Source organism: Onychostoma macrolepis, chromosome 16, assembly GCF_012432095.1.
Source record: "Onychostoma macrolepis isolate SWU-2019 chromosome 16, ASM1243209v1, whole genome shotgun sequence".
NCBI classification, from domain to species: Eukaryota; Metazoa; Chordata; class Actinopteri; order Cypriniformes; family Cyprinidae; genus Onychostoma; species Onychostoma macrolepis.
Genome location: NC_081170.1, coordinates 21047559 through 21072258, shown reverse-complemented (window position 1 = coordinate 21072258; position 24700 = coordinate 21047559). Strand labels below are relative to the sequence as shown.

At 37.5% G+C, this 24700-nt stretch overlaps 1 protein-coding gene across 1 annotated transcript in view; it reads left to right on the top strand.

Annotated features, from left to right (window-relative positions):
* itga10 (integrin, alpha 10) overlaps positions 1–24700 on the top strand; it is a 40415-nt gene that overhangs the window by 3688 nt on the left and 12027 nt on the right. The window contains 9 exon segments of the mRNA XM_058746269.1: positions 2087–2198; positions 2405–2514; positions 2615–2703; positions 6434–6548; positions 6639–6766; positions 10326–10474; positions 20889–20921; positions 20923–21037; positions 24301–24466. Of these exon segments, the coding sequence (XP_058602252.1) occupies positions 2087–2198; positions 2405–2514; positions 2615–2703; positions 6434–6548; positions 6639–6766; positions 10326–10474; positions 20889–20921; positions 20923–21037; positions 24301–24466 (1017 nt within the window).

The window sequence follows — 24700 nt, the reverse complement described above, 5'->3', positions numbered from 1 at the left end:
AATTGTTCTTCAGAGCAACCTCTGGTGTAGTTTATCACATTTTTGACCTGAAAGGCACCCATTGCCCAACACAATGTTTAAAGGCCCCTCATACTAGTTAGGATATTTCCTATTCTGTTTCTGCTGTAATTAAGACAATGCTGTTTGTTCTCATTATATCTATTTAAAAAATACAGGAGTGTTGAAAATAATTTACCATAATTAATTTTCTGATTCCAGAAGATTGAAGATTCTGATTAGGTATGTTCTTCAGTAAATAACAGTGTGGGACAAAATAGGGGAAAAATACATCAGTATATATATCTTGAGTTTTTGGTAGTTTTTAATGTATTTAGTATTTTAATTAAGTTAATATATATTAGATATTATTAAATTGCACTGGCTACCAATAGCTGTTCGCATAAAATTTAAGGCACTGATGTTTGTCTACAAAACAACCACTACTTCAGACTTATGTGCCATCCAGAAGCTTGCAATCTGCAAGTGAACGGCGCATTATAGTGTCATCTCAAAGAGACACAAAATTAGTTTCTCAGACATTTATCTTAACTGTTCCCTGCTGGTGGAATGACCTGCCCAACTCAATCCAAGCAGCTTTAGCCATCTTCAGGAAACGGCTAAAAACACATCTTCCATCTACACTTGAACCTCTAACACTTATTCGTTAAAAAACTTGACCCTATACTCTCTATACTATTTCCATTCTATCTACTTGTTTTCTTTTTATTTATTTAAAACAATATTGACCCCCTAACACTAGCACTAGCACATACTATCTACTTATTTTCTATTTATTTATTAAAAATGTTCCTCTAAGACTAGCACTTTCTATTCTTTTTCTATTCTGTCAACTTGTTTACTTATTATTTATTATAAAAAATGTGCTACGTGTACTGCGTTTAACTGGGATCTGTCACAGCACTTACCTATTTTTGCTCTTTTGTTGGTTTGATTGCTTCTATTCTCCTCATTTGTATGTCGCTTTGGATAAAAGTGTCTGCTAAATGACAAAATGTCAATATTTTATGTAGAAAGCTTTGTCCTTAAATGTTCAAATAAATTGCCATTTTTAGATTGTTTTATTACATAACACAAAGACATTCATAAGTGTGACTTATTGTAGCATCAACATAAAGGTCATGGGTTTGATTCCCTGGGAATACACAAACTGATCCAGCGTATACATTGAAAGCATTGTATGTCGCTTTGGATAAAGTGCAAAACAGGGAAAAGAAGAAATAGGAGCACAAGAGAATTGTGGGAAGGCAAGTTAGGTTTTATGAACAGTTTTGGGGGCATGAATTACAGACCGTGTCCCATTTTTTCTTTGATCCATATGGATCCCCCTCCATGTTCTCATTCCATTGGAAAGAGAGAGAGAGGATGAGAGATTGAAAGAGAGAAACGCAGGCACCCTGTTTGAGGTCTGTGAGGTTTGGTTCTCTTCTCTGCCTGCCCCCTTTCTGAAAGCCTCCCCCTCTGCTTTCTGGGTAAACAATCCTAAGAAATCCACTCAGAGCACAACTTCACCCACAGTGAATGAGACCTCAGTGTACGTGTGGGTTAAAACCAGTATCACACAAAACAGAGAAATCCCCTCAAATAGGTTTCAGGGTTGGTATTATGCTGGGAGTGTGATTGACTGGTCATCTTTGTTCCACAAGTCTGTTTTGGCCAATAAGGTTGTTTTGAGTTACATTTGCTATGAGTTACAAATCCACTGGTGAACTTCTGCTTTAGCCTCTCTCTCTCTCTCTCTCTCTCTCTCTCTCTCTTTCAGTCATATAAAAGCCAGGTCTGTATGTCATAACAGGGAACCACTTTGTTCAGTAGTTATTACAACCGACGCCCTTCCCTCTCTTCCCTTCTCTCTTTTGCAAACTCTTTTTCTCTGGCCTTTTCCTGTCTGTCTGTCTGTCACTTTTCATTTTTGGGTGAATTATCCCTTTAAATTATCCCTTTAAATAAATGCTGTTCATTTGAACTTTCTATTGCTCAAAAATGTGCCACAAATACATTAAGCAGCACAGTTTTATTTATGGTAACTACAGTATGCATTATTTTACTGTATATTTCTCTCTTTTAGGGCTGTGTGAGTGTTTTAATATTGATGTGAAGAGGCCACGGATCTTCAGTGGGCCTGAAGATGCTCTGTTCGGCTTCTCTGTGTTACAGCATGAGAACAATGGAGAGAAATCGTGAGTACTTTCGATACTTTTTGGTTTTTACTCACATTTAGAAGTTCTTGATAAATACCATTTGGATATTACATATGGACCCTGACAAGGTTTTATCACAAACTATAACAAAACTTATAAATATAAATAAATGTTTTGCAGTCCTCACAAAGTCTCATTTGTAAAGGTTTTTTGATATTCTGAGTGACTCATTGTTTTATGAACAGAATTCTGGTTGGTGCTCCATGGGATGGACCACAAAATAGCAGGAAGGGGGATATTTACAAGTGCGTTGTGGGAGATGAGATAAATTCCAATTGTTCAAAAGTTAACCTAGGTATTGGATCAACTCTCTGGCTATGAAAATTTACATTCAATGACTGTGTTGTGCTTGGAGTAGTAGTTTACAACATGTTTTTGTGTTATGCCCTGTATAGGTGAAAATGCATTTCAGAACGTTTCTCGAAATCTTAAAAACTCTCATTTGGGGATGACGCTAACCCCTGCTGCTTCAGATGGCTTCCTGGTGAGATTATATTTGAAATTCTGTAGACTGTATTTAGTGTCCAAAAACATCTCATATTTGAGCACTGACATCACAGCAATTTTTGGATTATTCAGTCATTTTTGTGTTTTTATATATATATTTGTGAGTAGGCATGAGTGTGTACGTATTTGTGGTATGGCATGTAGAATGAATGGTTATGAAATCCCCTCCTCTGTCTCACCCAACCACCACCATCTGTCACGACCACCATCTATGTGCATGTGACCACCTGCAAAACAGTGGCCACTATTTGAATGACACATTATAGAGTCAGTGTTTGATTAGATGGGTGTGTATTCTTAAAAAGATACATATGACTTTCTTTCTTGTGTGGAATACAAAATTAGAAATTTAACAGAATGTGGTCAGTCACCCGGTTCCATGCAATTACTTTGAATGGTGACTGGAGCTTTCAAGCTTCAGAGAAGCACAGCATGATACATTTTGCTGGAAATTTACTCACCCTCAGGCCATCCAAGATGTAGTTGAGTTTTTTTCTTAATCTGAACAGATTTAGAGAAATTTAGCATTGCACCAATGGATCCTCTGCAGTGAATGAGTGCCATCAGATTGAGCTCAGATAAAAACATTACAATAATCCACAAGTAATGTACATATTTCAGAAGCTTAAAAATGTTTAAGATATTTTTAACTTTAAACCATTTCTTTCAGCTAAAATATGGGAAAAGTTGTCTTGTCTGAATCAGGAGAGACAAAAGTTTTCTATAGACAAAACAGTCTAAAACAGTTCTAAACAAATATGTCAGTGGAATTTGATTGAGGACAACAGGGGATGGGCATTTTCCACTGGAGGGAGCATTATTATGGGTTATTTTCTCGCATTTTGACCAAAAGTCAATTTAAATTAAATTTTAAATGCCTTACTTATGGATTTGTTTCTTACAAACATGCAGCTTTTCACTTCACAAGACTGGACGGACTGGAGTCGTATCAATTACTTGTGGATTATTGTGATGTTTTTATCAGCTGTACTGAACTCTCATTGTGATGGCACCCATTCACTGCAGAGAAAGTAAAGGTCTTTGCACACTGAGTCTGAAATTTTCGTCCGAAATTTTCACACATTAAAAAATAAATACGACCTTGTGTCAATCACGTTTACACACTGCCTCCGAAACTTTCATCCGTCATAAAAAATTCGGTCCAGGTTCGATTTTCTGAGTTTTCGCATCCTTAGCAAGCATATTGATAGGAAAGGATGACGAATACGAAAAAACGCATACGAAAATTTCGGACTCAGTGTGCAAGGACCTTAAGTGTGATGTAATGCTAAATTTCTTAAAATCTGTTCCAATGATTATACAAACTACATCTACATCTAGAATGATCTAAAATTGAGTACATTTTCAATCAATTTAAATTTTTTGGTGAGCTAAGACCCAAGTCTTCTGAAGAGCTAAGTTCACTTTATATGATGAACAAGTTTTGATTCGTCAAACTCAAACAGAACAAACAGTTTGATTCATATGGATTACTTTTGCAATTTCCTTTTGTACTTTTTGATGTCTGGAAGTTTTGGGTGAATGGATTTTCAATGGATAGAATCATTGTTTTAGTAAGTTAAACAAGAGAACCACATCAATTTGTAAATGAATCATTCAGACTACTTTCATTGAAAAGATCTAATTCAGAACAATGCATCATTCATAAACTGGACGCTACTACTTCTCTTATCAATGTGTCAAGGAGACCTAGGTCGGATATCAGGATTTCTAATGAATAATGTAATTTTTTATCTGCTTCTCTATCAAAGCTATCATATGCCCTTAAAATAATTGAAATATAGTAGTCTTAAGGAAGTACAACGTCCTGATTTGCATAGAAGGAAAAGTCATGTGAACAGCGTAGAAGATGACAGTTTTCCTTTTTGAGTGAACTATTTCTTTAAGACATTATGGAACAATGGATTGACAGATGGAGCGGGAGAGAGAGACAAAAACAAGCTAAAACCTCACCTGACCCAAAACCCGACCAGAAAAGTCAGTCTTCCTCTTAATATTCATGGTTTCAGCCTCTAAATTTATTTTACCCGCACACACACTCTCTCTTCCACATACACAAGGCTTTTTGTGTCGGGCAGAACGCAGTGAACCAGATCAGTCCAGTTCTGGAGCCGCTCCGCTGTGGCTTTGGTGGAATTGCTGGGTGGCTTTCGCCAGTAGTCAGACGTTTTATGAGAGCGAGCGAATGTTTCGGCGGAGGGAGTCAGGCTATGTGTGTGCAAACAAAAATATGCTTTTGTGTGTGTGTGTGTTTGTGTGACAGAGGGTTAAACAGAGAGCAAGTGAGTGCAGCTTCTGGGATGGAGTCACACATAGTTCACCATGGCGTATGCCAACTAAAACTAGCGCTCACAGCATGGATGTAATGAGCCCTACATTTCAGATTCAAGTATGACTAACCAAAGCGTTTAATTGAATGTACCTGTTTAGGGATTTGTGAGTCTGTGTTTGTTCCTTTGGTCAGTGCTATAACAGGATAGGAATGTGACTCAAGCCCTTTGTAATGACAGGCCGTGGAAAAGCCATAGCACCTCTCATCCTCATCGCCATTTCAGTTCTGTCTTTCGCACTCATTTTGTCCTTTTTTCCTTTCCCTTTCTCCATCCTCCCATCCCTCTGTTACAGGCCTTCATAATAATAGGGTGGGGAGTTGGAGAACATTTACCCCCCTTCAGTCTAACCACTCCTTCCAAACCCTTCTTTCTTTTGTCTCATTCTCCGTCTTTCAACTCTTGGTATGTTTTCTTTCTCTCCATTCTTTGCCTCACCAATCCTCACAATGGTTTTTCAGGCAAATAAATGGCACGCTTTGAAGACGTACTATTTTTATGTGTTTTTTTGCCCTTCTCCCCCCAGTTCCCTCCAAGTACGTTTAAATTGCTTCATTGCAGGAGCAGCCGCCAACTCTGTTAAAGCATTTATGACAAAATCAACAGCTCTCCATATCGCTCCTTCTCATTTTTTCTTTCTCTTCTCAGTCTTCGTTTTCTAACCCATTTTGGTGATTACTGTACGGAGCCCCACACATGACATGCAGGAAAAAAATAGTAGGCTAAATCGCGTTACACAATTTAGCAAATCGAGGGTAATGCTGATTTGGTGCAGAAACATTTCATGTAATTATCAATGTTGAAAACATAATTTTTTTCAACATTCTTTGAGAAACAGTAAGAACAACATTTGAAATATAATTTTTTTGTAACATTATAAATGTCTTTAATGTCACCTTTAAAATTGATATTAATATAAATTTCTTTAGAATAATCTTACTGATCACAAACTTTTGAATGGTAGTGTAAGTGTTCTGCCTGAGCAATAAAATATTCATCTGTGCTTTTTCATGACCACTTTCTCTTTGCTTCCCTCACCTACTTTCCCTGGTTTATTTCACTTCAGTAGATTTTATTGGTCTGACCAGCACATGGCACTTCCCACTTTTTAAACAGAAGACATTTGTCAGAAAAAGGCCCAAATACCAGACTTAACATTTACTAAGAGAATTTAACATGCAATGCTAACAAAATCCCGATTTATGCACATTATCAGCCACAGGTTCTGTGACATAATACTGTTCATAATAAGACTGTAAGGTACCAGTAGTGTTAAAAAATTGTGTAAAGCATAAAGGTGGTGCTACAGATGCTGAACTTTAACTGTAATACAGACTTTCTCTGTGTAATCTTTAGGCCTGCGCTCCACTATGGTCCCAGGAATGTGGTACATCTCTGTTCAGCACAGGAATCTGTGCGTCTGTCACCAATGACATGGAGCCCAAGGATGTCATTGCACCCACTGCCCAGAGTGAGATAAACATCCTCTGTCCGTCTGACCTGTTGGACTGAATGAAACAACTGCATTTAACTGAACTCCTTTTGTGTTTGTTTTTCACAGGATGCACCACATACATGGATATAGTGATTGTTTTAGATGGTTCTAATAGTATCTACCCTTGGTACGAAGTGCAGAACTTTCTTAGCAACATTCTCAGCAAGTTCCACATAAGCCCTGAACAAATGCAGGTATGTTTTTTAATAATAGTCAGTTGTGTAGTTTTGAGGGATTTTTTATGATTATATATTAAAAAACACCTTAAAATAGTTTTTCCAGATTTGGCTCTTTGGCTTAGATCTGCACTTTAGTAAACATTAGTTTTTGAATACGTAACTCATCATAGCTTGACAGTTGTATGTATTCAGCCCTCAAAAAAATTTCAAGAATTTGTTGCCATAAGAAGGGTTCCCATTGTTCCTGGAAATAAATAAATATATATCAGTGCATTCAAATTTGTATTTTCCAGGCCTGAAAAAGTCTTGACAATTAGTCAAATCTGAAAAGGTTATGGAAAATACTGTCATTATGATACATTTTTCTATTTATTTACAGTTAGGAAGTATTGCTTAAGTGAGAAATGACTCTTTGTGAGTGCAAAAATGATTTTTAAAAACCTTTTATTTCCTATCCAGTCATTATATGCGAATGGAAAAGTTATGGAAAAATCATGGAAATTCATTGGTCAGAATGTATGCATAAACATTCAGCAAAATGAGTGTGCAAAATCTTTACTCTCCAAATGAGTGCTTTTAGGTATAAGAGACCTGGCTGAGGTTTTGACAGATAATGTAGAACTGCCTTTTTACTTTAAATCCTGTCATCAGCAGCTCCAACACCGATCTTTGATGCACTGAGCCAGTATGAGTGACTGTGAGGAACAGAACCACAAGCCAGTCCGCAGAGAGAAATGAGCCCAAACAGAAACAGTGCTGGCAGGCTGGAGAAAATAAATTACTATATTAATGTGAACAGACAGAAGTTGTGGTTTCTAGAGGAAAAGGACAAAGGGGACAGAATTAGAAATGTATGAATGTATGCTAGAGAAACCAGAAAATGATAAAGAGAAGATGGACTGATGGACGTGTGGATAGATGGATGGATTAAGAGAGAGATGGATATGTATGTATCTACGTTCCTGGCATGTGTTTTTTGTATGCAAGTTATTTAAGGCGGTAGGCAGGCTGGGGGCAACAAGAGGTAAAAGGAAATTCCTCTGGTTTGTGGAGCATTTCTTGCTCTGACAGATTTGGGCCTTCATGTTGGTGGTGCAGAGCACATAGTGGAGATGCCATTCTCATCTACATCTCATTCTAGAGTTATCCATTCTGCAGGAATTACTGCTGCTGTGTGTTTTACAGCAAATTACCTCCAACATCCGCTAGACCATTTTTTTCTTCTTTCTTTTTAATGGTAGGGACCCCCAAATATCACCTTATGAAGGACCCTCTATTTACAAATAGCACAATCCCTAGATTCAGACTATTGGTTAAGACAATGTTACTATGTTGGGGTAATTAGGATGCTCGAACAAACGCATCGTTATGAAAGCACCACAGAAATTTCTTTATAATGTTTTAATTCATATGTTTCTTAGGAGTGGGCGATATGCTGGTAGACATGATTAACCGGTAGAAATGTGTCAAACGGTAGAGATTTTGGGCTGTCTTCTCTATCATGGTTACACGTTCAGGTGACGTTGCTGTGCTATGTGGTCATGAAAATGAATAGTTTGCATGCATTTTTAAGCAAATTCATGACCAATCTCTATAGAGATCCATTGATTAGTAACAATCCACCATAGGTGCATCATTAACAACATTAACCCATATACATATTCACATAAACACATCCTGTACATACATACATACTAACACACATATCAAAAACAAATTACATTATAACATCACATTAAATAGAGCTTCATCATTCATGCCATTAGGTGATAATGTCTGAAGGGTAAAGATCCAAAACAGCTCACGTTGCTGTAAAAACAATTCAATATCGCCACCTCTAGGTGGCACATTAACCCTTTAAATACCACAAAAACGTAACGTAGAAACATCGTGATTCAAGGCATGAAAATGAGCTGCAACTGGATAGTTCAAATCTTTTCTCCTAATAGAACTCTTGTGTTCACTAATTCTTTGTTTAAGTTGACGTGATGTTTTTCCAACATAAGCTAAACCTCAAGGACAACGAATCAAATAAACAACATGCGTAGAAACACAGGTAATAATAGAGTTAATTTTATATTTCTTACCGGTTCTTGGATGACAAAAGAAAAAAGTTTTTGATGTATTATTGCATTGAGCACAATTACCACATCGATAATTACCATTTGGTTTCGGGGTAAGTAATCTCTGAGTAGACTCAGGCGTATCTGTCTGAAAACGAGCATGTACCAAAGAATCTTTCAAATTTTTGGAACGTTTGTAGACAATCAAAGGTGGATATTGAAAAATGGTACCCAACTCTGGATCAGAAGACATCAAATACCAATATTTCTTAAAAATCGATCTCATCAAATAAGACTTAGTTGAATGTGTTGTAATAAACGTAAAATAATTTTTTTTTACTTTTTTCATTTTCTTTTTTAACAACTCCGAACGCGTCTTTTGAAAAGCACTATTAAACGCTTCTTCAATTCATCCCGAAGGGTAACCCCTATCTAAAAACTTATTTTTCATGATTTTCGATTTTTCAATAAAGTCTTCATCAGAATAACAAATCCTCCTCAATCTATAAAATTGGCTCTTAGGAAGTCCCTTTTTTAAAGAAGTAGGATGAAAACTGGTTGCGAGTAACAAAGTATTATGATCCGTGTCTTTGGTGTACAAAGTCGTTATCAATTTATCATCATTTCTTTGGACCCACATATCTAAGAAATGTACTCTCAACGAGTTACACTCCAAAGTAAATTCCAAATCTTCCTCAAAGTTATTAAGAATCGAGACAAACTCTTCAACTTAATTTTTATCTCCCAAAAAAATACAAAATATATCATCAATGTACCTATACCATTTAACAATACGTGAACAAAAAGGATTTTTTTGAGCATCAAATACATAACGATGTTCGAAATATCCCATAAACAAATTAGCATAATTTGGGGCAAAAATCGAGCCCATAGCTGTACCGCTAATCTGAAGAAAAAAATCTTTATCAAAGTTGAAATAATTATACTTCAAGACATACGAAGCCATCTCAACCAAGAACTCCGAAGGTGGAATAATATCACCACGTGACAAAAAATAATGTCTAAGGGCACTGAGTCCTTTCTCATGTGAGATGTTAGTATAAAGGCTTGTTATGTCTAAAGTTAATAATAAAGAAGTTTCAGGTAAACCATTTAGCTCAGAAATCTTATTAATGAAGTCAAACGAGTCCCTAATGTAAGATGGTAACAACTGAACGAAAGGTTTAATAAAAAAATCAACATATTGTGATAAGGGAGATAAAAGAGAATTAGTCTGTGCCACAATGGGACGTCCTGGAGGATCAATTAATCTTTTGTGGATCTTGGGAAGAAATTTATTGAAAAAATTCAAAAATTTTAACACCATAAAGACCTTATGTAAAGTAAAAATAACTATATTGTATTATCGTTACCATGAAATAAAATGACTCATCTCATGATATAAGACTTTGGTCACCCCTAATGATTTTGCATATAAACTGAGATGGGAGAAATGTTATCATCACAAATGACATGTATTACCTTGAAATACTGTTTGTGACTATTTGTAGGTAGGTGTCCTGCAATATGGGGAGATCTCAGTCCACGAGTGGTCTCTCAGGGACTATCAGACAACACAGGATGTGGTTGAAGCCGCCAAGAACATCAGTCGTCAAGAGGGACGGGAGACCCGCACCGCATACGCCATCCAAATGGCTTGGTATGGTGACCCACTGCTCATTCAAAAAAAATGTAGCACGGCCCTCTCTCTTACTCCTTTATGAAAGGTATCGCATTATGTACATTCTGACCTGTCCATGATCCTTTACCACATCCAGAGATAATGTAAAGTGTGTAGCGTAGTCGAGTCTATCTGGTCAATAGTTTCTTTGTTTTTATGTTGATGTTTTTGAAGGTGCCTCCTCAGAACTGTAATTCCATTCCTTCCCCTGAGACTCTCATGCACGAGCAAAGATTTGTTTAAAGAGATTCCTATTCGTTGCACTCTGAGTCCCATTCACACTCTCTCCATTCCTGTAATGTCTGCTTCTGTCATTCTTCTTTATTGGTATCCCAATACCGAATCCCTCCAACACACACATATACACACACATGTAGAACACTAACCATAGCTGGCACTTGCTGACCACAAAAGCAAAGGTTTACAAAATGAAACTCGTCTCAGATTTTCAGTGACTGCTGGGAACGAGCTTTCTGCTGTCTGAAAATGAGATTTGAACAATCCAGTCTAGTCAAGCTATGCATTTTAAAAGGGCCATATCAAGGAAAACTGAATTTCACTTGATTATTTAAATGAATTAATAAGACAGAACTCTGTACTCAATACATTTATTGCCATGGGAATATAGCATTAGCATTTTAATAGGATTGGAAACTAAGAGATTGTTCAGAACTGGGTGTATTTAAAAAAAAAAATTGTGAAACCAAATGACAACACCGCTATTGAATCTACACTCTAAAAAATGCTGGGTTAAAAACAACCCAACTTGGGTTATTTGGCAACCCAGCGCTGGGTAAATATTGGACAGAACACATGCTGGGTTATTTTGACCCAGCTGGTTGGGTTAAATGTTTTTACCCACCATGCTGGGTTGTTTTATTTAAGTCAACTATTGTTTAAAAATTATTATATTGCTGGCTTAAAATGGGCTGGAAATTAAAAAAAAAAAAACATCACTCAGAATTACTAGAGGCAACAGCAATAATCAAAAGATGAACATTTATTATTAAGCAAGAACACCCATGGACAAAATACAAGACAAATCGAATTTATTTGGGTGAATGGTATACAATATTACATACATTTACTCAACTCATTTAACAAGCATTTTAGAAATAAAAAATGTAACATTTAAAAGTAGCATTTTAATTTAAGTGTATTCAACTGTTCTCTGTAATCACTTTTTACCGAAATAGCGCTAATTCACTAGCTGGTGTGTCGCCAAAATCTGAGCCGGAAAAGGGCTGCTCTTCACTGGGGGAAGAAACTGTGAACTGTGAACTTCAGACCGCTGCCTCGCGTTTCAGTCGTTTCTGAAAGATGCTGTGACTGACTCCAAAACCTGACCTATAAACAAACAGTACTGAGATTAGAGAACATATTTGAACATCAAATTAAATTAAACTGACATCTCGTCCTTATGTTGCGTTGCGTAAAATAATATAATTTACACCACATTAAAGACTATATAAATGAAATAAAATGTATACAAACCTTTATTTCGCTGAAGAAGTGCACCAAATTGGCAGCGGCGCTGAGAACTGCTCTCTCCTGTTGTCATACCCATGGACGTTTTGTTGTGTTTTCTTCCCCCATGTGCTCACTGTGACCCAGTTTTCCCCGTGTTTGATTTGAATAGTTAGTTCACCTGTGTCTTGTTTATCATCCTCACCTGTCTGCCCCTCGTTAGCAACCCTATTTTAGTTGGAGTCTTTTCTGTTTGCCTTTGTCCAATGTTGATGTCTGTTGTGGATTACGTGTGTCTCCTGCCTGCCTTCTGTATATTACCCTCTGTGTGGATCATTAAAAACCGTTTACCTTTATCTTCTTCGTCGAGCGTGTTTGATAGGCCACGTAACGTGATAGAACATCGGACCGACAAAGAATAGTAAGCGGCGCCCTTCCCCTCATTTTGTTTGTTCATTTTGTTTGATTTTCCTTTTTTATGGATGAACCTGCTCTCTCGAGGACCACACTAGAGACTTTGCGTTCCTTGCAAACCTCACACACCACCCAAACAACTGCCTCTGCTCATTCTACCATGCTGGACTTAGCACCGCCACACGAGCACAGTTGTCCGGGCATGGTCCCCGAGAGAGCCTCGCTGCCTTCATTGAGTGGGTGCTGGTGTACTGCAAATCACAGCTCACTGTGGAAATCGCGAACGACGACTGGAGCTGGAGATCATCCTGGAGCCTGAGCCTCTCAGTGTGCTGATAAGCACGCACACTGCCTGATAAGGTGTGCGTGCCGGCAACAGTGCTCACCACGAGGGAGATGACCATGGACAGCAAGAGCGCAGAGGGATGCTCCGCCCACTGCACCATGGCTGAAGGGTGAGCCGAGCTCAGTGGACTATAACTTGGATTTATATGCGGACATGCCTTGTCGTCTTCCGCCATCATCTTCCGTCTGTCCCATCACGACCACGGAGGTCATGTTTGAATCATCTGCCTGCCCTGAATCATCTGCCTGCCCTGAACTATCTGTCTGCCCTGAACTGTCTATCTGCCCTGAACTATCTGCTTGTGTGACAACAACCACGGAGGTCATTCCCCTGTCGCTGGCGCTCCTGGTGTTGGGAGTGGCCTTGTGGTGTGTGTGGGCAGCACATAACGTTACTAAACCCCCTGAGCATTCTGAACTCCCGCCCAGCCTCCCTCTCCCACCACCTCTGCACCAGTCCTCACCATCACCACCACTGTCTCCTTGCAGCCCCTTTGCTCACCCTCAGCCCACCATCTGTGTGGTAGGATCGCCGCAGGTCTGCCAGTCTCCATCAGTGTCATGGCTGGAGGATCCCTTGTCTCCGCCTCCAGCCTCTGAATCCTGGACTCCGCCTCGGCCCATCGAGCCAGCGGCTCCACCATGGCTCCTAGCTCCCTCCTCTCCGCTGTGGCCTGTCAGTCCACCTCGGGACTCCACTCCTCTGGCTGTGCCTCATCCCTCCATCTCTCTGGCTCTGTCAGGCTCCTCCTTCCCTCCGGCTCCAACTTGGTCCTCTGTCACTCCAGCTCCACCATGGCCTTCCGAATCCCCGCCTCCACCTCAGTCGCCAGAGCCATCTGCTCTGCCTCTTGCATCTGGATCCTCCCCATCGCCCTGGCTCACCGGCTCACCAGCTCTCCATCTCGGCCTTGGGCTCCACCTCCACCTGCTCCACCGCTGTCGGTCAGCCCCCTGGAGTCATCAGCCATCCTGCCACCATGGCTCCTCCCTCCGTCAGCTCCACCGTGGGTCACCTTCATGGCTGCGACCTGGGTCCGGCCTGGTTCCTCCTGCTCCAAGTCCCTCATGTCTTCTCCCTGGCTCCTCCCACCGTCGTCTCCACCCTGGCTCCTCCTGTTTCCTCCATGGCTCCTCCCTCCGTCATGCCTGCCTTCTGTATATTACCCTCTGTGTGGATCATTAAAAAACTGTTTACCTTTTATCTTCTTCGTCATGCGTGTTTGATAGACCACACAACGTGACACCTGTAGAGGACTAGATAAGCCTGCGCACTAACTGTAACTCAGCAGTTGGGTTGTTTCGTCAGAGACAGGCTTAACCCAGCGGTTGGGTAGAAAAATATAACCCAGTGTTAAAAACTACCCAGCACCTGGGTAAAAATATTAAAAACATCCCAATAAAATGACCCAACAGGCTGAACAGGCAGCATTTGGGTTAAAAAAATAACCCAGCATTTTTTAGAGTGTACAACGTGAACAAATAATTCTCATGAGTCACTGTTTCTTAGCAAATAAAAAAACAAATTGCATGACCAGTGTAGTCTGATTCCTGAACAAATAATGTTTGTGAGTCAGATATTTCAGTAAATCAAAAACAAATCAGTGCAATCGGTGTAGTATGTTTGCCGAACAAATAACTTTAATGAGTCGGTTCTTTTTAGTGAATCAAAAACAAACTGTGCAAGCAGTGTAGTTTGATTCCTGAACAAATAGTGAATCAAAAAGTCTTTTTAGTCTGATTCCTGAACAAATCATTTTTATCAGTCACTGCAATTTAGCAAATAAAAAACAAATAGCGTGATCAGTGTAGTTTGATTCCCGAACAAAAAACTCTTATGAGCCGGTTCTTTTTAGTGAACCTACAACATACAAGTATAGTCCAACCAGTGTAGTCTGATTTCCTCGATTGGTTTTTATGAGCTGATTCTTTTTAGTAAATCAGAAACATAGAATCCAAACTATGTCTGATTTCAGAATGAGTGGCTCTTGTGAGAAAATCTTTGTAGTGAATACAGGTGCTGGTCATATAATTAGAATATCATCAAAAAGTTGATTTATTTCACTAATTCCATTCAAAAAGTGAAACTTGTAAATTATATTCATTCATTACACACAGACTGATATATTTCAAATGTTTATTTCTTTTAATTTTGATGATTAGAGCTTACAGCTCATGAAAGTCAAAAATCAGTATCTCAAAATATTAGAATATTTACATTTGAGTTTGAATAAATGACCATCCCTACAGTATAAATTCTGGGTATCTCTTGTTCTTTGAAACCACAATAATGGGGAAGACTGCAGACTTGGCAATGATCCAGAAGACGAACATTGACACCCTCCACAAAGTGGGTAAGTCACAGAGGGTCATTACTGAAAGGTGTGGCTGTTTACAGAGTGCTGTATCAAAGCATATTAAATGCAAAGTTGACTGGAAGGAAGAATTTGGGTAGGAAAAGGTGCACAAGCAACAGGGATGACCGCAAGCTTGAGAATACAGTCAAGCAAAGCCGATTCAAACACTTGGGAGAGCTTCACAAGGAGAGAACTGAAGCTGGAGTCAGTGCATCAAGAGTCACCACGCTCAGGCGTCTTCAGGAAAAGGGCTACCAAGCCACTTCTGAACCAGAGACAACGTCAGAAGCATCTTACCTGGGCTGTGGAGAAAAGAACTGGACTGTTGCTCAGTGGTCCAAAGTCCTCTTTTCAGATGAAAGTAAATTTTACATTTCATTTGGAAATCAAGGTCCCAGAGTCTGAAGGAAGAGTGGAGAGGCACAGAATCCATGTTGCTTGAAGTCCAGTGTGAAGTTTCCACAGTCAGTGATGATTTGGGCTGCCATGTCATCTGCTGGTGTTGGTCCACTGTGTTTTCTGAAGTCCACAGTCAATGCAGCCATCTACCAGGAAATTTTAGAGCACTTCATGCTTCCTTCTGTTGACAAGCTTTATGGAGATGCTGATTTCATTTTCCAGCAGGACTTGGCACCTGCCCACACTGCCAAAGGTACCAAAAGCTGGTTCAATGACCATAGTGTTACTGTGCTTGATTGGCCAGCAAACTCGCCTGACCTGAACCCCATAGAGAATCTGTGGGGTATTGTCAAGAGGAAGATGAGAGACACCAGACCCAACAATGCAGATGAGCTGAAGGCCACTATCAGAGCAACCTGGGCTCTCATAACACCTGAGCAGTGCCACAGACTGATCGACTCCATGCCACGCCGCATTGCTGCAGTAATTCAGGCAAAAGGAGCCCCAACTAAGTATTGAGTGCTGTACATGCTCATACTTTTCATTTTCATACTTTTCAGTTGGCCAAGATTTCTAAAAATCCTTTCTTTGTATCGGTCTTAAGTAATATTCTAATATTTTGAGATACTGATTTTTGACTTTCATGAGCTGTAAGCTCTAATCATCAAAATTAAAAGAAATAAACATTTGAAATATATCAGTCTGTGTGTAATGAATGAATATAATATACAAGTTTCACTTTTTGAATGGAATTAGTGAAATAAATCAACTTTTTGATGATATTCTAATTATATGACCAGCACCTGTAAAAAATGTACAGCACAAATGTGCAACCAGTGCCCCATTCCTGAACAAATGACTCTTATGAGCTTTTTACTTTTCTTTTTTTTTTTTACTAAATCAGAAACATACAGTAAAAACAGTGTAGTCTGATTCCAGATCAAATGACTCTTATGAACCAGTTCTTCTTAGTGGATCAAAAACTAAGAACACAACCAGTGCAGTTTAAACCCAGAACTAATGAATTTTGTAAGCCGTTTCGTTTTAGTGAATAAAACACACAGCTTACAACTTAATGACGTACAATGGGTAGTTAACAATGAAACTGTAACATGGACGTTCAGGAATCTAGTCTAAAATCTCTATCAGTGCTAAACACACAATCCTTCATTTTGTCTTGCACAGAATTCATGGACTTTTTTTTGTTTATACCAGGTTCTTCAGCTCTCTTACTGTGTGAGAGTTTGTTTATGTGTTTGTGGTGTGTTTCTTTGTGTTTCTACACAATTAAAGACTCATTTTAGACTTTCCACTCTCTGTGAGGCACACACTGGACAGACACACTCTCTCACGGTTGATGAAGTGATAGTAGTAGTTGGCTGAGGTGAGGAAGGTTGTCATAACATTTAGGTTTGCTGATGGAGAGAGAAGGAGAGCTGGCTCAGCAGAGCTGCAGGTGTGGTCACCATCCAGTAGACGCAGCCTTCACTCATGCAGCTGTTCAAACACACATGACCATGTTCATACAGTACATTCACACACACACACACACACACACACAAACATGAACGTGAGAGAATTCAAATATAGTAATTAATTCAAACTCACAGTAAAATGAAAGAGAGTGTGAGTTAAAAACCACATAAGTCCAGATGTAGCACTCAATAAAGCACAGCAGCCTTTAAATAACACCAGCCCCAGCAATTAACAGACTTATTTGCTCAAATCACTTTCCCTGCAACTTTCTTTCTTTTTTCTTTTCTTTCTTTCTTTCTTGCTTGCTTTCAAAAGTAATACACTTTAGCAGGCTTTTACTAGAAAGATAGTTTAGAAAGATGTACTTACTATAGAGGATAGTATAAAGGATAGTTTAAACATATTCTGAAGTGTGACTGTGAATTGAATGTAATGTTTTCTGACTCTTAATAGCATGTTATTTACAAATGAAAATAAATTATTGTTTAAATCTATATTAAATGCAGTTAGGGTAAACGTACCTATTAAGCTCACGTACCCATTAAGCACACTTCCATTTTTGAGATCAGATTATAAAAAGAAAAAATCATTTATTATCCTATTTGATGTCTAAACCAATTGATATGTTTGTTACTATATACCTCCTATAATTTCAAGTCATTCAGATCATTGCACACTGAGATATGGGTCTCCATATGTTCACACTGTCTGGTGACCATTTTGAAAGCTGTCTAAAAACTTTCACCAAAAGAGGAGCCCCTTAAATATGCGTTTTTTAGATGTTTAAGCCTTTATTTTGGGTAAGTTTCACAACTTATTGTAAAATTAAGAGATTAATGTTCAGATTTTTGCATATTATAAACCTGGAACTTGGATGTGGGATATAATTACATTAGATCCAAAAGATAGTTTTAGCAACAGTTTTATGCTACAGAACACAGTTAGCTGACTAGCTGTATAAGATTGTGTGCTACGCTAACATATTACTTTACAGGCATTACTGGCTTGTACTTTTACATCCATAATATTATAAATTGACAGTTTATTGCTGGTCTGTCATTTTACAGTGCTGTAATTTTTAAAGATTTCATATTATTTTAAGGTGAGCTTAAAGGGTGCACGACTATGAAAATCACACCGCTTCAGTCTGACATCAATAAGAAAAAGTATATTTTCATAGATATTGTTAATAATAGTTGTTCATATTAAAATATGTATGAACTCAATACGTGACCTAGACTGTCATTTTAATAAATATTACATGAAATTTATAAAAAATTGTTGCTGCTCCAATTAAGCTCAGTGTGCTCTCTTTAAGCTCTTCCACACTGAACGTCTATGTAATTACTTCATAAACAGACTTTAAGTATTGACTGATGGTTGTCACTTTAAGTTAAGTTAATTCGATTTTCTATGGATTCTGTCGACTCAAATCTACAGACTGGCTCTGATCTTTGGCAACTAGCATTAACTTTTCCAGACTAAATCTGGGGAAAATCGGGGGAAAAAATCGTGTAGTGTATTCCAGTCTTAAGAGACTATAGATAAGTTGACATCCATTTAAAAAGAGGTTTCATAATGAGGCTAGTTTTCTGTGTTCATGCCCATGATTGAAATGTTTTATTGGTTTGTTTTATTTGATTTTTGAATGTGTTACTTAGCTGAACATGGACTAGTTTAGATGTTGCAATGTGCTTAGATGACACTTCATTATGAATATATAACTGATCAACTTGAATGCCTTGTTGCTTGATTTTAGTGTTATGTTTTTTTTTTTGCACCTTCAAAAAAAATATTTTTACAATTATTCTTTAAACATTTTCCTTAAAATAAACAAGGATTTTTAATAAAACATGATGTGAGCTTAATGGGAACAGGGGTGTGCTTAAAGGGTACAAAAATGTACTCATTAAGCACAGCCAGACTTTTTGAATTTAATGATGTATATCTTAATTGAAATGCTTTTGTCATTTAAAATCAAATTAAATATTTTTGTGTGAGAGATTAATATTTTATTTTAACATAACTTTTTGTACTGAAACCAATATCTTGTGCACTAAAAATGTCTCAATGTATATTTTGGTAAGTTTAATAGGTGCGTTTACTCTAGTTGAATTTAAAAGTGCTTTTTGACCTACTTAATTACACCTTAATATGTAATTTCATAATTAATTTGACTGTACTGTCAAAAGTATGGACAAGCATTTATGGTAAACTAAAATATACTTTAATGTAATTTCTGTTGAAGCCATGTGTGTCATGTATTTAAAAATATCTGTAATTACACATTTGTAATGATGAATTTGCAATTTAGTAAAATATATTAACTTTAAATGCAATTAAAATTTCAATCAAGTACTTAAAGTATCATTTTTAATTTGACACACACACACACACACACACATATACTATATATATATATATATATATACTGTATATATGTACATTCAATACAATTAAGCACTCTTTGTTTTCACAGGGGTTCTAGCTTGCCTTCTTCCAAAATCCCTTTTAAAAAGTCTTCATAATCACTAAAATCCCACTGAAACATCTGCATAACAAATTCTGTAGCTTTCTTATATTCAACAATTTTTTCAAGATTTGTTCAAGATTTTCTCCCTCACAACTTCCTGTGTATAAATATCTTCATGGAACAAACATTCTTCTCCACCATTAAAACCTGCCCTCTATTTTTCACATACCACATCAAAACAGTTCCTTGCTCTTTTGTCAGTTCTCCTTTCGTCCCTCTGTGTGGAAAATTAGAGTGTGATTTTCTTTCTCACATGATTTTGATTCCATCTCAAGCACAGATAGTATTTTCAAGGTTACTATTTTTTTTGTTTCCACTATTGTTTGCTTCCTTACTATAGTAAATCTACCGTTATTCACCTCTCCTATCCTGCTTTCCCTGGATGTGATTAGGCATAAGGCTGCTGGTTGTTTTTAAACTCTGCACTCTTGCGGGCAGCCACATAGTTATATTTAGCTAGAGTCTGGACGGCCGCCTGAAAATCACTAAGTTGACTAACACTGGCTGTGCCACAAAGCTTACATCTTGCAAAATGCATGTCACCCTCACACAATCAGCACAGAAACCTGCTGCATGAATCGCTGCTTCAAACATATACATTATCTGCATTAGTTTGTGTTTGTGTGAATTTTAATACGAAATATGGACAGTTTTCAGACTGATATAGGTCTTGAAATTACAGGAATTATACAGGGTCACAAAAATATAAACTTAAAGGGATAGTTCACCCAAAAATGAAAATTCTGTCATCATTTACTCACCCTCAAGTAGTTCCAAACCTGTATGAGTGTCTTTGTTCTGCTGAACACAAAGGAAGATATTCTGAAGAATTTTGGAAACAGAGCAGTTCTGGGGCACCATTGACTTCCATAGTATTTTTTTTTCCTACTATGGAAGTCAATGGTGCCCCAAAACAGCCTGGTTACAAACTTTCTTCAAAATATCTTTGTGTTCGGAAGAACAAAGAAATTCATACAGGTTTGGAACTACTTGAGGGTGAGTAAATGATGACAGAATTTGAGTGAACTATCCCTTTAAGCCACACTTAAAATGTATATAATAGTTTGCTATTTAACAAAATTATGAAACCATATGGCATTTTATTTTTACATGGTTTTCTATTTTAAATATATTTTAAAATGTAATTTATTCCTGTGATTTTCAGCAGGCATTACTCCAGTCATCCTTGAAAAATGTCTTATTATTATCAATGTTGAAAACAGTTGTGCCATTTTTTTGAATCATTTGATAAATAGAAAGTTAAATGATGTGTGTTTATTGGAAATCTTTTAGTAACATTATAAATTATAACTTTTTTCTCTTACTTTTGATCAATTGTGCCTTTAACTATGAAAAAACCACTCAGACGTTTAACTGTTTCCTTTTTCTCACCCATGTCTAGCACTGAGGCCTTTAGTCCAGACAGAGGAGCGAGAAGGGGCCACTAAAGTGATGATAGTCGTGACAGATGGAGAGTCCCATGATGGCGAAGACCTTCTTGATTCCTTGGCTGAATGTGAAAAACGTAACATCACCAGATACGCCATCGCTGTAAGTACAAATACACATTCCTCCATAATTAAACCTGACCCTTGGAAAAACCTACAACCCCTCCTAAGAAAACCAGCGAGCAGCAGAGTGTATGCCTGAATATCAGATCTCCACTTAAACCGACCATAATTGGCACTGCTCTATTTTCAGTGTCTCTGCTCAGCTCCACCCGGTTCTCTCGCTCTCTGTCTGCGTTTGAATGATAAAACTGTCTTCCCTCATTCTTTAAACAATCATAACCACATTATTGCTGTTCAGAAATAGACTTAAACGGGGTTCCATGCCATCAGAGGAATGAACCACACCCTAAAACCTCTCGACACTGACACCCTGCTCCTTTTCTTCCCTGCCACCCTAAAACACAACAGCGCAAGAAAAAGACAAAGTGAAGCTGCCACCATCAGAGCCTGGGATGTCAGTGTAGCCAAAATGGCTTATTTATATCTTTATAAAAATATATATATATGGTAAATGTGAACAGTGTGGCCTATTTTGGATGATTTAATTTATAACATAAATTTTCAGCACAACAATCTGACTTCTTAGGGGGTCTTTAGGGATATTTAAAATGAAAAAATAAAATGCCAATAATAATGTTGTTTCAATATTTCAACAATAAGTACAATTATACTGAAAAAAAAAAAAATGTTTTAGGATTTAGTTTTAAACAATTTTCACTCTGAAATTGCTGGTAAATTTCACAAAAAAATTACAAAGAAACAGCAAGAAACATTCAATTCAATTAAACATTTTGAATAGAAAGACTGATTCTTGTAAAACTTACTTCAATCGTCTTGGTTGTGTTTACAACTTTTTTATAGTGTACAAATAAAAAGTAGTATATTTGTTTTTTTATAATTCAAATTTGTGCGTAAAGCACCCAAAAGCTGACATCAACACTTATGTCATATAGAGCTAAGGGCTGGATTTACATCGTATTCATGTCGGCTCAACCAATGAAGTAAATTTGATGCAGGTTGAACTGCCTGTCTAACCAATGGAAGACTTGAAACTTGGAAACTTGAAAGCAGTCTTTATTTTAGCATTTCTGTTTGGTGCCTCTAGTGGCGCAGAAGTTTTGTTACACCCTTCACCTTTAAAATATTCTGACAGTGGAACTGAGTATGAAGTCCTCATCAGATATAGTTTCCTTTCATCAGGCTATTATTCATGATTACAGTCATATCTTATAATGTCTGAAGGCAAACACGTTTTTTTTTTTGGTCCTATAATCTGAGACCAACAGAACAGATTTTACACAGGAGGAAAGCTGATAGCTTGTTCTAATTCGTGGAGGATTCAGAGAGAGCTCTTGCATATTTTAATTCTGGTATTTGTAATAAGACTGTGGTTACCATGACTGGATGTGGCTATATTTTCTATAAAACAAACTATGATATTTGTTATTAAAAGTAGCACAGACGTTGAGAAACTACAAATACTATTGCCAATAAAAATGAATTCTGTTCTATTGTTTTATTATTATTTATATACTGTTATAGTATTTTTTAGAAAAATTGTGCTTTTGTCATTTTATTGTTTTTAATCATTTTATTTAGCTTTCATTTATTTTAGTACTTCATCTTAAACTTATTTTATTTTAGTGAGATATTTAGCAGCAGAGATTGACAGCGCATAATCAAAAAGAGTGGTGCAATTTAAAATTTTCCCCAGTGCAATCTCTAACAAAATTTAATATAAGCCCATTGGTTATACAGTGCAGCTCAACCACAAGAAAGAGTCCAAAGAATTTAAAAGAAACAGAATAAATGTCAAACCATCTGAAAGTCATTTACTTTTCAATTTTAACTGCCTCTCACTGCTGTCTTGGGTCATTTGACATTTCTACTGTACTCCACTCATTGGAACAGAGGACTGCGTGTAAACCTGCTCCTGAATGAGCCTATGTTTTGCTCTATTAGACAAACAGTGCCAGAATGGTGTCCGGATTTGCCGAGTCATCTGGGTAATATGTCTCTGCGTCTCCTCTGGGGAACTGTGGAATAAAATTATGACAGCTGGTTTTAATGCCCCGCCAGCCAAAGCATAGCTTTCATGTTTTGATGTGTTTTATGTTCTCCCTCTCTCCTTTCTCGTTCTCTTCCTCCTGCACAGAACTAGGGAACGGATGGAAAAGTAAAACACTCATGGGAGAGAAGAGAAACAACCTCAGATGAATTTCTGTATTGGTCGTGTGGCGCTGCCAGGATATGTTTTAGACATTACAGGATAGAGATGCAGGGAATGTGAACACGGTGGTTGGGGAAGTGGGTGGGAGTTCAGAACAAGATACTAGGAATGTGCAACAATTACCACTGTAAATTATGGCAGATATGAACTAAAATAGACTGATTATTGTAGATTCTATTGCTTAAGAGGCTGTGGGCTCTGACCAATATACAGTAAATGTGGCAGGTTATTTTCTGAGCTCTTAAAACTATAAACTGCAAGAGATAAAGTCACATTGCAAGTTATTTTGTCACATTTTGAGATGTAAAGTCATACTGTAAGATTTGGGGCCTACTAACAACTTGCACCAGTGCAAAGCCGCTTTAGGCATTAAAAACTACTGTCAGGAAAGACACGCAGTTAAAATAGCAATAGTAAATAGCAATGAAAAGATGTGGGCAAAGGTGTGCATATGCATTTATACAGTCTACATGCATGTCGGACCCATGTTTATTAGATCCATGTCGTACAGTGTGATTTGCAATGATCTTATAGGAAAGCTAAAATCGTGCAGTCTCCATGTCTTCTTAAATTCAAAAGATGAGAACAAATAACTATGACTGTTCACTAGTCAAACATTTTGACCCATATTTCTCATGTTGACTGGAAGTGGTTTATCCAGTCATCATATCCAACCAGCTGAAGTCTGGGAAAGTTTAGGGACATAGGTGCATGTCAGTGGAGAGTGAACTCATGACCTGGCACCGATGGTTTTCAGGGCTTGTCATTTGTGGTGTTTTGCCAGTGACTGAGTGAAATTCTCTCTGTTTCCTCTGCGTAGGTGTTTCTAGGATGAGTTTCCTCTGAGTCCTGTATCCCATCATTAATTGATCTATCAGATCATCTGCTTTCACTCTAATGGAATGGAGGAGGTGTTGGCTCTCTGGATGAGAGAATCTATGTTGTTGTTGTTCTTCATCTACTATCTGACTTGTCTCAAACAAGACTAGTGAACAAAAGCCTGAGGAATCAGCATTTCCGATTAATTTTTGATCAGTGTATACTTGAAACAATTTGCTCTCTCTCTTTCACAGGTATTAGGTCACTACATCCGCAGACAGCAAGATCCAGAGACCTTTATCAATGAGATTAAGTACATTGCCAGTGACCCCGATGAGAAATACTTCTTCAATGTGACGGATGAAGCTGCTCTAAATGACATTGTAGATGCATTGGGGGATCGCATTTTTAGTCTAGAGGGTAAGAGGAAGAACATTCATCCTTAATGACCATAGGAAAAAAAAAAAAGATTTTTTTCCCCTTGAAGAGAAAGTGTGCTTCTTTGACCTAAAAAGAACAGAAAATCAGATTTGCCTTTTATTGAGGATGTTGATGATGTTTTTCAACATATTTGGACACTTGAACCAAACTTGAAAATGTATGCAAATACAAAACATGTCAGACCAAGCAACATTTATGAAATTCATATTTAAT